At 34.2% G+C, this 16,685-nt stretch overlaps 1 protein-coding gene across 1 annotated transcript; it reads left to right on the plus strand.

Annotated features, from left to right (window-relative positions):
- Positions 1-3,323: 3,323 nt before the first annotated feature.
- On the plus strand, positions 3,324-4,051 carry LOC118750731 (putative nuclease HARBI1). The gene is made up of 2 exons (XM_036485464.1): positions 3,324-3,436; positions 3,499-4,051. Exons 1-2 carry the CDS (start codon positions 3,324-3,326, stop codon positions 4,049-4,051), a joined length of 666 nt encoding a protein of 221 aa, XP_036341357.1.
- The last annotated feature ends 12,634 nt before the right edge of the window (positions 4,052-16,685 follow it).

The raw sequence follows: 16,685 nt of genomic DNA on the forward strand, positions 1-16,685 counted from the left end.
GCGAACGATGCCAGCGCTCAATTATCCCATTTGCTTTTGGATTGTAAGGTGTCGTTCTTAGATGCTTTACTCCGAGCACCCGATTTAATTCATTGAACAAAACGTATTCGAATTGGCGACCTTGGTCCGTTGTTATGCGCTTAGGTACGCCAAATCGAGAGATCCACCCTGATAGCAAGGTATTCGCAAAAGTTTCGGCAGAAATGTTCGCAATGGGAAACGCCTCAGGCCATCGTATTGCTCTATCGATGCACGTAAGTAAGTATGTGAAGCCTTTTGATTCAAGTAGTGGCCCCACAAGATCGATGTTGATATGTTCAAAGCGATCGCATCTGGTATCGTAGTGAAATTTGGCTTTATGGCATGCAAGGCAATTGCGTACAAATTGCTTGCAGTCTCGTCGCATGTTTTCCCACACGAATCGTTGTTGAACCAACTTCGTTGTGGCTCGCCCGTCTGGGTGACTCAGACTGTGAATTTTGTCTATAACGAGATTTCGAAATCTGTAAGTAACAACAGGGCGAATAGAGTTACCAGAAATATCGCACGTCAGCTCGGTATTGGTACCAGGGACTGTGATTCGTCTGAGTTGAAGACTCGTATTGTTGTTGCGGCGCAATGCGTTGAGTGACTTGTCGTTTTCTTGTTCGGCTGCCATTTCCTAGTTCAATAGAGTCGGCCGCTGTGGTGTAGTGGTAAGCAGTGCGCCCTTTCACTCATCAGCACCTGGGTTCAAGCCCTGGTCAAAGCAACATCGCAAAAAAAATAGAAAAAGGTTTTTTCTTAACAGCGGTCGTCCCTCGGCAATCAATGGCAAACCTCCGAGTGTATTTCTGCCATGAAAACCAGCTTCCCATAAAAATACAATTGCCGTTCGGAGTCGGCGTAAAACTGTAGGTCCCCCCGCTTTGTGTGACAACATCAAGGCGCGCGCCACAAGTCGGAGGAGAGGCTCGGCCAAACACTAACATATGTGTAAGCGCCAATCTATTATTAGTTCAATAGAGTCGATTCTTGATAGCAAATCCGGAACTATTTTGTTCTTTCCTGGAACGTGGCGAATGGTGGTTGTGAAATCGCTGATATAATTTAACTGCGCTGCTCGACGTGGAATTGTTTTTTCGCTGACTTAGTAAATGTAAATGACAGTGGTTTGTGATCGCAGTAAACTTCAAAATCGCGTCCGTCCAGTAAATGCTCGAAATACTTTATTGAACGATAGATCGCTAACAATTCTCTGTCGTACGTCGGATACCGACATTCAGTGTCGCTGAGCCGTTTTGAGAAAAACCCAAGCGGTTTGCAGATGTTGTCTTCGACTTGATGAACGACCCCTCCAATAGCAGTTGAACTGGCGTCCGTTGCTAGAATTAGCTTGGCGTTTGCGTCTGGGTGAACCAATAACGAAGCATTTGCTAATTGCTCTTTGTAATGCTTGAATGCTTGTCTTGCATCTTCAGTCCACGAGAGAGGTTTTTTTTATTGTGCTTTATTAAAATTTGTAATCGTTGTTGCGTTTCAGCTGCATTTCTGATAAAGCGACCGTAGAAATTAATAATTAAAATGAATCGTTTTAAATCTTTCGTGGTGGTTGGTTCTTTGAAGGACAATATTTTTTCTACCTTTGCAGGTAGCGGTTTAACACCTTCAGCGGTGACTTCATGACCCAAAAACGTTATTTTTCCAGCAGCAAATATGCACTTTTCAGCGTTGATCCGTAGGCCATATTCACTCAGGCGCATGAATACGTTCCGAATGTGTTCGACGTGCTGTTCGTATGATTCGGATGCGATAAATATGTCGTCTATGTAAGCAAAAACATAGTCGAGTCCCCGGAGCACTTCATCAATTAATCGTTGAAATGTTTGTGACGCGTTTCTCAGTCCGAATGACATAAAAACATACTCGAACAAGCCGAACGGGGTGATGATGGCTGTTTTAGGAATATGTGACTCTTCGATGGGGACTTGATGATACGCTTTGCGTAAGTCGATGCGGGTGAAAATCCGCTTTCCATGCAAGATATTTGCAAAATCTTGCGGGTGAGGAATCGGATATTTATCGGGTTTTGTGCGGGAATTCAACTGCCGATAGTCCCCACATGGGCGCCAGTCTCCATTGGTTTTCGGTGCCATGTGTAGCGGCGAGGCGTAGTTGGGCTTCGACGGTCTGCAGATGCCAAGTCGGAGTAGTTCGTTGAATTCTTTTTTAGTGAGTTTAAGTTTTTGTAGTGATAACCGTCTTGCTTTTGCTGTGCCCGGTGGCCCCGTAGTTTCGATGAAGTGTGTTTTACGGCTTTCTCATGGCACCCCAATTACGTTGTTCGCTCTCTCATTCGTAGTTCGCACTCCAGTTACATTTCGAATTACGTAATTCGCCATACAAAATTTTGAGAGCGAATTACCTCATTTGTTGGTAATTCAGATCCAATTACCATGCGAATTACGAAGAAATCGCTGCAGTCTCTAATTTTTATCGGAAATTTATCGGAACCAGCTGAGAAATCAAAACAAAAAACAAAAAATCCGTCAAAACAAATAAAAGAAAAGAGTAAACAAATAAGTTACAGCAAACCAACAGCAAACAGTATATTTTTTAAAATAGATGTAAAAAAGGAAATTAAAAAAAAAAATTATTATGTCGAGGAGATTATTGAACAACGTGAAACTGTGTAACGAGACGGGATGGTGCTCCGAAGAAATTTTACTTGTTCAAAATAACTATCTGCAACTTTTAAAACAATTGCAAACTTTTTATACTGTGAAAATATCGCTTACATCAGAAAGATTGACCTGGAAACATGTAAGTCCTTATTAAAAATAGTTTGTATTAAACATATTTTTATAAATCCACACATGTATTATTTTTTAGGAACGAACCCAGTCTTTCTGTGAAACAGATTGTCAGCTGGCGGATGAATGCTCATTTAAGAACAATTTTCGAATGAGTCGGGAAATTTTTTATAAATTATGCCAGTTGTTACCTGGGCTCCGTAAAAATGACACAAACATGCGTGCAGCTATACCTTTGGAGAAAAGAGTTGCAATCGCGATATATGCATTGGGCTCATCTGCGGAGTATCGGACAATTGCGAACATGTTTGCCGTGGGAATATCAAGCGTTTGTAAAATTTTACTGAGCTTTTGTGACGAGGTGTGGAAAGTTTTGGCTCCAGTATACTTGAACAACTTTCCAATGACAAGGGCGAAAATTGAAGGTTTTGTTCAAGAATTCGAAGCACTTGGTTTCCCACAGTGCTTGGGCGCCATTGGTAAGAACATTCTGCTGTCACAAAGATTGCTTTATTTTTACTTAAACCTGCCATGAACCGTCTGGGTTGCCACATCGAGATTCACCCACCACATGAAGACACCACAGATTATTTCAACTATAAGGGGTGGCATTCAGTTGTGCTGTTAGCATTGGTGGACGCTAGGTAAAGGTACTCAAAGACTCTATTGCACATAACTTGTAATTTTTTGTTTTCTATTACTTCAGATGTCGTTTTATTTATGTAAACTCTGGAAGCCCAGGACGTTGTAACGATTCGCAGATATTTCAGACTTCATCTCTAAAACAGCAACTGGATCAATGCGAACTTTTAACCGAATTAAAGAGAAGTATTGCTGGCGTAGATATACCTGTTTTTATTATTGGCGATTCGGCGTTTCGATTGAGCGACAAATTAATGAAACCATACCCCTACAATGTTTCGCAAAGCCAAGAGCAAAAACAATTTAATTATCATTTATCCAAATCTCGGAGAGTGGTGGAAAATGCTTTTGGACACTTGAAAGCGCGTTTTCGGCGAATTGGGAAAGGCATAGACAATGCTATAAAAAATGCTAACGCAATGATTTTATCGTGTTGTGTACTTCACAGTTTCCTTAGCGAAAACAACGACACGTTAAATAAAAATTGGTTACGAGCTTTAGAAATTGTAGAAGCAAACCGTTCGTATCCTGATCAAATTGTATTATTAGAGGACGAAACAAACAATCCAGGAGTAAAAAGACGTGCTATTTCCTCTTATTTGCGTGAGTTTATTTAAATTTTTTTTGTAAATGTAATTCATTAAAATAGCTTAAAAAACTCAGGTATATATAAAACATAAATTCCGAAAAAGAATTGCCATAAGTAACGTAAAAAAACTCAGGTATACAGATAATTGCAATTTTGATGAAACTTTCTTTGTTTTAAGTTTTTTAACAAAGTTTGCAATTTATATTTATACGATTTATGTTTGACAACGAGCTGTTCTTAAAAAAAACAATAAAGATCAATGAAAGATTTTGAGACTCTCAATGATTTGTTTTTAAATGAGATCAAGTTACACATAAGAAATCAAACTTTAAATCTTAAAAAATATAGGTATTTTTTCATAACACACATATATATATAAATATAACAGATAAATTCCATAAAAAACGTATTACTACAGAGTTCACAAAAAGCGTGAACGGTGTTAAATAATATTAACACTGCGAAATGCCAAATGTCGAACGGCAACAGCTGTTTACGAAAATAATGTGTATCACAATTTCAAGCCACTCACATATTAACAAGTTCCGACTTTTAACTTTTTTATTATTTAAATTCTGTTAAATAAAGTATATTTTCATAAAAAAATAATAAAACTTTAATAATAAAAAATTAATACCCAAAACGTGTGTAGCGTATAATTGTGATTAACACTAAGTTGACATTTTTCAAACGAGATCAAAATACGGATAAAACCGAACTTTCAAACTTATTGTGGCGTGTTCTTGTTTTCGTACGAATCGAAAATTTGAGGTATGATAATGATAGGAAAATTTCTTGATTTTCGATTCATGCGAAAACAAGAATACGCTCCATTATCTTTTTAAAAATTCAATCAGTGCACTTCAGCATCCTTTTCAACATATGCTTTCAAAATCTCTTTTTTTTCTTCTTCAATAACTATAACTCTTTGTGACGTATTCTTAATTTCAAAATGAATAGTTTGTATATTGTTTTCTACACTTTTAAGAAAATTTGCCAATCCTTCTTTTCTTCTTGTAGTGGTGGACGCTTTTGCCGGAACTGGTAATCCGCAGAGGCGGATGGTAATGGCAGCGGTGAACCTATTGTCATGGAGGGCGATAGCAGCGGTGTGGCTATGGTAGGTGACGTGGACGGCGAAGTAACGGATATGGGCGGTGATGGAAATCGTTCAGAAATTGGCGACAACGGTGCGGATATATTTGAAGAATTTAGATCTTAAAGAAGATATAAATTAATAAATATTTTTAATAAAAATGTTAATTAAAGGATTGTTGTACTTACTATTTATGCTATCCCTCACTAAACCCTCGGGGTGATAGCTTTTATAGGGAGCCAACAAAGCCTGCAAGTTAACGGCAGACCACACTCAGCGGCACAATGAGAAATATAAACAATATTGCTTATTGGAAAAAGCATAATTTGTATCTTGCAGATCCATAGTGTAATTTTGCTTACTCAGCAATTATGCAGCTGCATAATTGAGATCACATTTGACTTTGACCATGAATGAAATTGATATGCTTTTTCCGCTTTGAATGGAAAATTCCATTTAATTGTAACTAATATCTTCTTTGTCCAAGACATTGGCATTTCATCATAGCATGATGCAATGCCAACGCCTTATGGTGAAATAGTTCTTAAGTAAATGATTGTAAATATATAAATAAGAGTGATATTACAAATAAAGTTCAGTTCTGTCTTTTGCATAGTTCGCAAACGAACTCAAATTGCGTTCTTATTTGTTGTCCGCGAGTTCGCGGATTAAAATCTATTTTTTTTAAGTTTCCTGAACAAGGAAACATAAGTGGCGCCCAACGTGGGGCCTGCTTAAAATTTTAAAAGTGCTCGTATCGAAAATTTTTAATAAAAGTAAAAGTCGGTCGAACGGAATGTTCTTTATATATGAAACGAGTGATCGTATCGGGAAAAACCGAACGAACTTTTCGTGAATAAAAAGCAAAAAATGTTGCAGAAGAATCGGTTAAGTCGATATCACAAGGCAATATATGAAACAAGTGATCGTATCGGGAAAAACCGAACGAACTTTTTTGAAAGTAAAAGGCAAAAAATATATTTGCAAAAATAATCGCTAAAATCGGTATCACAAGGCAATCAACTAATACATACCAGTAGGAGAAACCTGCAGCAGCAATTTGCAACAACAACAACAACGGCTTCAATAAAAGGGACTAAAAGGAGCAGTTTGGACTTCAAGCAACAATAACTTAGAAGTGAGTTGTGTTAATATCTGTATGTACTAACTTATTTATTTGGGAAATACCCCAACTAAGATTAAATATAATAAATTATATTATTGTGAATATTGTGGTGGGCCACATGAAATTAAAAAGTGCCCAAAATTATTCGTAAAAAAGTGAAAAAAACACATAACTCAAGGCTTGTACAGCCTATAAACTAAAGAAAAAAGACCTCCATAACTCAACTCAATTCTGCGATTCCGAACTCCGGACCCTCCAGGATAGAAGAGCCTCCTTTCCTAGAAGGGATCACATATAAAAATAAAATTTTAAAATTATTAGTGTTTTTTTTGTGAAAATAAAAATATAATACAAAAAATATGGCAAACGGTGACTTGACAGTTGACCTTATCACGCGACTTATAGCTAACAGCAATATAGGCCTTAGGCAAGAAATTGAAAATTTACGTTCACAGTTAGAAGTGAATACGCTTAGAGCTACAGATTATGAAGCAGAAACAATTGATGAAAATATAGTGTGTCAAGAATCCCTTGACGTGATTAAATCACTACCTGAGTTTTCGGGAAAAATAAATGCGTATGTTAGCTGGAGGGAAGCAGCTCATAACGCGATGAGCCTTTACCTGAGAGGCAGTAGAAAATACTTCGCGGCCCTCACTATTTTGAGAAATAAAATAACTCAAGACGCGAATGACGTCCTTACAAACCACGGCACTCGTCTTGACTTCGCGTACTCGGACAAACGTCCGATACACATCATTGAGCAAGAATTAAGCGTCCTTCGACAAGGCGCAATGTCGGTTGTAGAATACTACAACCTGGTCAATAAAAAATTGACCCTATTGATAAATAAAACTATTATGACGCATGGAAATAGTGCGGACATAACAAAAGAATTAAATAAGAAGAATAGGGATCACGCCCTTAGAATATTCATTACAGGATTTAATGAACCGTTGAGAAATATAATATTCTCATTAAACCCTCAGGACTTACCTGATGCCTGAGCTAAAGCTCAGGAACTCGAATCAAATAATCAAAGAGCTCGGTTTGCTCAAAATTTCGCGAATGAAAAAAATCAAAGCAAAATCAAATTATACAAAACAATTTACGGTTCCCATCAAGGAACAACGTCCCTAAAGCAGAGCCCATGGATGTAGATCCATCCATATCGAGGTTCGGAAGAAATTTTAATAACAAGCCGGAACAGAATGGTGGCTTTATAAAACAAAATTTTAATATGGCTAGCACAAATGCTTCAGCCAATAAACCTCTACAAAATTTAGGGGTACAAACTCAAGATACACATGGTTTAAAGCGGCGAAGAGAAAGCAATAATAGCTTTCGACCGCAAGAGAAGGCTCAGAAGGTAAATAACCTGAACGAGAGTCATTTTTTAGGGGTAGAGGGGATGAACTCCCCTACATCAACCTCTACTATGGAAAATTAAAAAGAAACTAAAAGCTCTTGTCGACACAGGAGCGACTTCTTGCTATATAAGGCAGGGGGTCTATGAAAACAAAAATGAACTAGCCGTTTATAAAAAAGTGAAAACAGTGAACGGGGTTTCCATAATTAAATACTACCATTTGATAACCCTATTTGGAGTCCAGCAAGTTTTCTATGAAATGGAAAACTTGGAATTTGATCTCCTTTTGGGGTATAATTTACTGAAAAAAGTTGAGGCGCGTATCGACGTGCCCAATGAGAAAATTTTTTATAAAATAAAAAATGATACCGAAAGTGTCGAAAATAGCATGAGCATTAATATTCATGCAAAAAATATAAATCCTTTGGAACATAAAGTTTCCAAGGTACCTACCGATATTAATACCGGAAATACACAAAAAATGAACCCTTTGGAACCGAAAGTTTCCAAGGCGTCCGCCGATAAATTTACGGGCGATTTAAAAAATAAAAGTAATAATGAAATTACTAAACAAATTAAAGCTAAGGAACATAAAGTTTCCAAAAAACCAGCCGATAAAAAATTGGCATCAAGGAACATAAAGTTTCCAAACAACCAGCTGATAAAAAAAATGGCATTAAGGAACATAAAGCTTCCATAAAACAAGCCGATGAAGAAATTGGCATTAAGGAACATAAAGTTTCCGATAAAAAAATTAAGGAACATAAAGCTTCCGATAAACACACTGAGGAACATAAAGATTCCATAACGCCAGCTGAGGATTTTACTGGCAATATATTATTTGAAAAATATTTTGCTTTAGGACATGAGGACCCTTAGCGCCAGCCTACGAATTTACCGGAAATATCGATAATTGTTCAATACTGGGCGAAAGAGGCTCGGAAATAACGAACTATAGATGGGAACATGAAAATGACAAAATGTCAAATTTAAAAGAATACATAAAGTATAAAATCAGTGAAACACATCCTGAAGTGGATACAAGTTTTCCATTTAGAACTGATGTCAGAGCAAAAATAAGGGCAGAGGGAAAGGAGCCTATATGCAGCAGGCAGTATCCATATCCTCTCTCTGTAAATTCTTTCGTGAATAAAGAAATCAACCGAATGTTGAATGAAAAAATTATAAGACCAAGTAGAAGTCCTTATAACTCACCAATTCGGGTAGTACCAAAAAAAGGTACAAATGACGATGGATCGCTAAAGTTTAGATTGGTCATCGATTATAAAAAAATAAACGAGAAAACCATTCCCGATCGCTATCCTATACCGGATACAAATATAATTTTGTCAAATTTAGGGAAAGCAAAGTACTTCTCAAGTATTGACTTAGAGTTCGGCTTTCACCAAATTTTAATGTCGGAAAATGACATAGAAAAGACAGCTTTTTCTGTCAAAAACGGAAAATATGAGTTCTTGCGCATGCCTTGCGGTCTTAAAAATGCTCTCAGAATTTTTCAAAGAGCAATGGACGATATATTGCGCGATCAGATTGGGAAAATAAGCCATGTTTATATGGACGATATAATTATATTTTCAGAAAACTTAGAACAACACGTAGAAGATTTGGAATTAATAATTGAAATACTGAGAAAAGCTAATATGAATTTCTCACTTGAAAAATCAAAATTTTTCAAAACCGAAATAGAATTTTTGGGTTATGTTATAGCTCAAAATACGATTAAAACAGATCCACATAAAATCGAGTTAATGCTTAATTATCCGCTACCAAAAAGTCTACGGGAATTAAGAGGATTTTTGGGCATCACAGGTTATTATCGCAAATTCGTTAAGAATTACGCGGCGATTGCAAAGCCTTTGACAGAATACTTGTCGGCAGAAAACGGCAGGGTCTCAAAAAATATGTCGAAAAAAGTATTAATCGAAATTGATGAAGCAGGCATACCCGCTTTTAATAAGCTAACGGAAATTTAGCGTCAAAAATGGAATTGACGCAACCAGATTATTCAAAAAAATTTATGTTGACTACCGACGCGTCTAACAGAAAGAAATTATGCCACTAACAAAAAAGAGCTATACGCCATCGTGTGGGCATAAAAAAATCTTCGTAGCTATCTGTATGGTGTGACAAATCTTGAAATTCATACAGATCATCAACATTTGCATTGTCCACCCGCAACCCAAATTCCAAAATGAAAAGGTGGCATGCGTTTATCGAAGAGTTTTCTCCGAAATTTGTGTATCAGCCAGGTAAAACAAATATTGTAGCTGATGCACTATCACGCCTTGAATTAAACAATTTATCAAGTGAATCAGGAGATTCACCAAATGATGAATCACAACACTCTGCTCAAAGTAGCGATAATTTTTTTATACAAGAAACGAAAAAACCTTTAAATCAGTTAAAACAACAAATAATATTAAGTAAAAACAGGTTCACGATTCATGAACAAATTGAAAATTTTGGAAATAAAAGACATTTGATTGAATACGACACAGTTGAGAATCTTCTCACAATTTTAAAAGAATATATAAGACCTAACTTGGTAACAGCGATTCATTGTACAGTTGAAGATCTGTACGAAATACAAAAACCTCTTCAGGAAACATTCCAGAACAAATTTATCTATACCAAACTATTTCCTATGGACGTCGCTAACAGAGACGACCAAGCTGGTATAATTGAACAAACCCATAACAGAGCGCATCGAAACCATGTAGAAAATATTAAGCAGATAGAAAAATTATATTACTGGCCTGAAATGCGAAAACAAATGAAAGAATATGTACGAAATTGTATAACTTGTAACAAGAACAAATACGACCGTCATCCTAAACAGATTCCAATTGGTAAAGCACCAATTCCGGTTAAAGAAGGAGAACAGTTGCATATAGACATTTTTTATGCTCAAAAATTGAAATTTATTATGTGTATAGACGCGTACTCAAAATTTTTAATACTAAAAAATATTGAAGATAAATCAAATATCGAGGAAAAAGTTTTGGAATTGCTCCAAGCTTTCCCAGATGTGAAACGCATAACGTTAGATAATGAACCAAGTTTCACAACACCCCAGTTTAAATCGTTAATGCAAAGATTAAATGTGGACATTTATTTTTGTGATCCACGTCACAGTACTACTAATGGACAGATAGAAAGAGTCCATTCGACAATAATAGAAATTACTAGATGAATAAAGGAAGAATATAATATAGTAAGCGATTTAGAAACAATTTTTAGAGCAGGTCAACAGTATAATTTGACCATACATTCGGTGACAAAATTCAAGCCGAAAGATGTCTTCCACAATAAAATAAATCACGAAAATTTACCCGATATTCTCAAACAAGCGCAGAAAAAATGCTTGTGACTCATAATAAGAATAGAATAGAAAAACAATTCCAGCCAGGAGAAATTGTTTATGAAAAAATTGTAGGGGAAAGAAACAAGCTTAAACCCAGATATAAGAAACAGCAAGTTAAAGAAAATTTAGGAAATAAGATAATAATTAATAATAGAGATAGAGTTATACATAAAGATAATATTAAATCGTAATTTTTTTTACAAATGTAGATTTTCAGTATGAAATTTCTAATACTTGCAACACTGATTGGCTCAGCAGCAGCCGACATTATAGACTACACTCGACAGGATTATGTATTGATTGAAAACGGAGATGTATCAATTTATGAACAATACGGGAATATTTTTCATATTACGAATTTAACATATTTTGAAAACATTACTGGACAGGAGAAACAAAGCTTTTATAACAATGTTCGTTATGAAGAAAATAATAACAATGAATTAGAAATCAGAAATTCAGAAACTGAGTCAGAAATTTTAGTAATTGAAACATTATTAGGACAATTAAAACAAAAACCTATCAGACAAAAGAGAGGTATTATTGAATTAGGGACACTTTGGAAATGGATAGCAGGTACCCCAGACCATGACGATTTTATAAGAATTAATGACAAATTAGATGAGTTAATTTCAAATAACAATAAACAGTTTACAACAAATTCAGAAATTTTTAAAATTATAACGGAATTAACTGATACAGTACAGAATATTAAAGGAGACACAATAACTAAAACATTAAGAAGGAAAAGAAATCAATATATAGATAGAATATATCAATTATACATGAATTACAAAACATGATAAATACAATAACATTTGGTAAAGTAGGAATTTTAAACCCTACTATTTTGCATTTTGACGAATTAAAAAATATAACATATCACCAGCATGGTACAATGACCATTACAGACCTAATGGATATTTCAAAATTTAAGATAGCCCGAAAAAATTATATAATTGTACTTTATATAAAAAATATCCAAAAATTGAATTAACTTGTAAATATTACGAAGTTAGAGCTATTGCCAACTGATGGTAAGCTTATTATTGATAAAAATATAACAAAATGTAATGATGAATTTTTTAATGTGCAAAATTGTAAAACAGAAATTATAAATACATATTGTAAATTGAACAAGCAAAGCACATGTTTATCAGAAATTTTAAATAGAAAACAAGGAAAATGTAAGAAAATAAAAGATAGAAATTTCCAAATTGAAATAATAAAACCAGGAGCAATACTGCTTTCAGGAGAAAATATTGTAGACGATCAAACTTTATTAGGAACATATTTAGTAACATTTGAAAATAATACTGTAATAAATAATAAAACCTATGAAAATATTGAAACAAAAATTTGGAATTATTTAAAAATAATCATGTTAACGATTTTGAAATTTTAGAATATATTGAAACAACCAATAAACAATTAAAATTGGAAAATATAAATATAATAGGCAAAGAAGATAAAAATGTTAAAATGCATTTATCTATTTTGTAAATTGTCATAATTTTATGCATAATTTTGGTAATTTACATTTACATGAAATTCAAAAAACCGCATAAAACTGCCAATCAAAACGAAAATATTGAAATACAAGAAAATACATTCAAAGTTATATTGAATCAAATAGAAAAATTAACAGAAAATAATGAAGAATCGGGGACGATTCATCTTAGAGAGGGGGAGTTAACGGCAGACCACATACAGCGGCACAATGAGAAATATAAACAATATTGCTTATTGGAAAAAGCATAATTTGTATCTTGCAGATCCATAGTGTAATTTTGCATACTCAGCAATTATGCAGCTGCATAATTGAAATCACATTTGACTTTGACCATGAATGAAATTGATATGCTTTTTCCGCTTTGAATGGAAAATTTCATTTAATTGTAACTAATATCTTCTTTGTCCAAGACATTGGCATTTCATCATAGTATGATGCAATGCCAACGCCTTATGGTGAAATAATTCTTAAGTAAATGATTGTAAATATATAAATAAGAGTGATATTACAAATAAAGTTCAGTTCTGTCTTTTGCATAGTTCGCAAACGAACTCAAATTGTGTTCTTATTTGTTGTCTGCGAGTTCGCGGATTAAAATCTATCCTGAACAAGGAAACATAAGTTGCATGTCTTTAAAAAGATCCCACTCTGACGGTGATCCACCTGTTGTTCCCTGTTTTTGTTTCTCTGATCTGTAAAGGAAAAAATAGAATTTTGGATTACATTCAATTAAATTCAGTGTAAGTTTTTAAATGCATTTCTCCTAAGTCCAAATATGGTTGAAATCTTATTTGTTGGACCAGTTACCAGAATTATCTCAAAAAACAAATTGGTTGTGGTTCGGCCTTTCTGGGGTGGTGGTATATCTAAATGTGTGCACTGAATGAAATAATTTCCTATCACATACACAGCCAATAAATGTATAACTTCGTGTAACTCATTTTCTTCAAGTTATTAAAAAAAAAAAACAAGTAATTTTTAAGCAAAAAACACAACCGACTTGAATTCTCATATACAAATTTAAGAATACCGTCATGATCCAATGATCGCATATAAACCAAATTAGTATGGGTCCACCTCTGAGGTGCAACCCCTTCCTTTAAAAAAAGAATTATAGAAATTGCTTAACATGGTCCAAGATTATGCGGTACCATACATACAAAAAATATTCCGACGAATTCATAATCTCCTCCTTAGGTACTTATTAAGAGTATTGACTATTTCTTTCACGTTTATTTGCCAAGAGTTCCTCAACGGCTCGGCGCTAGTGAGTCATTCGCAATTGTATGCTGCGAATGGTTCATTATACAAAGTCAGCCTTCCGGCATAAGCTATTATTCCATACGAACACAGATATTTCTAAACAGATAGTAAGCCGGGCCGTACATGCTCACCCTTGCACTCGTTTACGATGCCGTGCTGATGTGTACATCAGTGAAAATCGATGGGAACCAAGCAAGATGGAAACAATTGAATTAAGTTCTGAATCCGACGCTGATAACGAATTTGTATATGGAATATACATACTTGGTTAATATAACGGCGGTTAGAAAGTATCTGGCAAAAACTACTGGAAGACCTCATTTATGCACCGCTTCCTCCATGCTTAGGGACACTCGCGACACTGCCATTAGAAAAACGGTTCTCAGCTAGCTGGGGCCACAAGCAGAGAACTTAGATAGATAAAGAAGGTGCAAACTGAAAGTGGAAACTATTCGCGGACGAAAAATTAACAGCGTTAGAAAAGTTCAAGTCGGAATATAGAAATTCTGTTGAATTTAATGTTGATAACATAATACAATGTTGAGCAACATGAAATGTGATGTTCTTTGCGAGCAAATAAACGAAAATATGGTAAATCTTCACATAATTTTCATTATGTTGTAATTTTTTTTATCTTGTTCTCCTTTTATGAAGATGCAAATACAATTTAAAATAAGTATAGTTTGACATAAAGTTTACACACATATGTACATACATACATAGACTGGCAATCAAAAGTGAATGCATGGTGTTTTTTGCTTAATATTTGCAAAGTTTTTCAATCAAATTTTTTTTTATTATCTTTATGTGGTTCATGCTTTAATCAAAACTATACAAGTCAAACGTTCAAGCTTTATACAGAGCTTAGAAAAATTCCACGAACTTTCGCCTAAATTTTGACCTGTTTAAACTGAATATTTAGAAAACTTTTGAGTACGCAGATAGGTCGGTTTTTTAATTCTAGTGGAACCAGATCAAGTTTTAAGCGGCTAAAAATTCGGGTTGATTTTTAATGATTTTTTATTGCTGACGGCTTTTTGCACTTTTTACCAAATAAAAGGGAATTTCTTGTAGAATAAAATGCACATGACCGTTTGCAAACAAATAAAAAAATAGCGCTATTTTTTACAAATTGCACTTGTTATATATTCATGAAACCGCAAAATGCGTCAAAATAACAAAAAAGTTTAACTTAAAAACATTGCAAATATTAAACAAAAAACAAGATGCACTCACTTTTGATTGCCAGTGTACATACATATTTGTGTTTAAAATTAAGTACTTATGAAATAATTTGTGTGGCACGAACATGTACATACTTGCTTTCTAAAAATGGGAATAAAAATTGGATTCGCATAAAATTTTAATTTCAATAACTAGTATTTTAGTGAAAACATTTACAATAAAGCTTTCTGTAACTTTTGGCAAATTTGAGCGATTATGTGAAATTATACATGCGTTTGTACCTACATATCCATTTATAATATTTTAAAAAAAGCTAATAGTAAAATTTAAAATGGAATATGGATTTGACAATTAAAAAAAAAAAAAAAAAAAAATTATTACTTGGTCCGTCCGGGTTTTGCACCAAGACAAACGGCGAGACGCCAAAAAGTTGTACCGCCTCTAGCATACGCGCCACAGTACATTATTCAAATTGCAATCTCTAAATCACTACATATATGAAATTCTTCATTCATCCAAAAAGACAAACGCATAAATATGTATGCATTAATAAATGTAAATATGTGCATACATATGTACGATTGATCTGCTTTCGTCTTACCCTCGCTGTCCTCCATCCATAGACAAATTATTAAATTTCTGCGAATTGCCACGACGCCATCAATATTAACCCTAGGTTACGAAATATTTAGGTTTTCGCATAAGTTAACATTTAATAAAGCCATACTCGAACATTTTATATAGAGAATAATAATATTTCGTTTAAAATTCTGCATGTAAACATGTTCTCGACGATGCGTGTAACTTTCATGAAAATTAACTAAAAAATTCATGTTATATTAACAGCTGGAATGAAAAAAACCATGTCCGCTAAAATGGGTTAAAATCAAATTTGAGTTGACATATTTACACGCATACATATGGACATATACAGTGGACTAGCACTAGCTTGGACATAGCATATCTTGTACTTTGATGTGGTTGAATCTTTTTATGGTACTGAAGATTTGCTGACGGGTGAAAAAAATTAAAAATCATCCGTGGATATATGTAAATATATTTTTATAAACGTTTTGAAGTTTAGAAATTTTTAATATTCAAAAATAAATAGAATAATTTTTTTGCAAATATACAATTGGTGTTCAAGGTACATTGACCCACCTGTACAAAAATCGTGGCGCGTCATGGACAAAAATTTTACAATTTCGGACCGAAAAATGTGCAAACGAGCAAAGTTGCCAAGTTACATTTGTGGACTTCCGATAAAACCACATATGTTTGTGATTTTAGAAGTTTTGATTTTATTTAAAAAAAAAATATGTATTTTCCTGCAGAAAACGTACACTTTTATTTAATGTTTGTTAAAATTACACCTTAAAATACTAGTTAGTGGTTGAAATATTGGAAGGGAACAGAGAAATTGAGTGTTTTGTCAAAAATTACCAAAAATTGCCAAAATTCGACATAACTTATTTTACTGGATATAGAGAAATAATTGCCAATTTTCACTTGGCTGGCCGAGATTTCTTAAATTTTAGATTTTAGCATTTTTGTGTCGGACTGAAAAAGTTGCGCTTGTTGGTGATGAATATGAGGGGAGATGTGCTGCGGTTGTTATGAATGAATTTATTTGGCCTTGAGAAATACGCGAATGCGTTTATGAATGAAATAGTTCTTATTGTACTTGAATATGTGCGTGATTATGTATGTATACTGAGTTGTACA

Source organism: Rhagoletis pomonella, unplaced genomic scaffold (assembly GCF_013731165.1).
Source record: "Rhagoletis pomonella isolate Grant_MI unplaced genomic scaffold, Rhpom_1.0 Rhpom_scaffold_00377, whole genome shotgun sequence".
NCBI classification, from domain to species: domain Eukaryota; kingdom Metazoa; phylum Arthropoda; class Insecta; order Diptera; family Tephritidae; genus Rhagoletis; species Rhagoletis pomonella.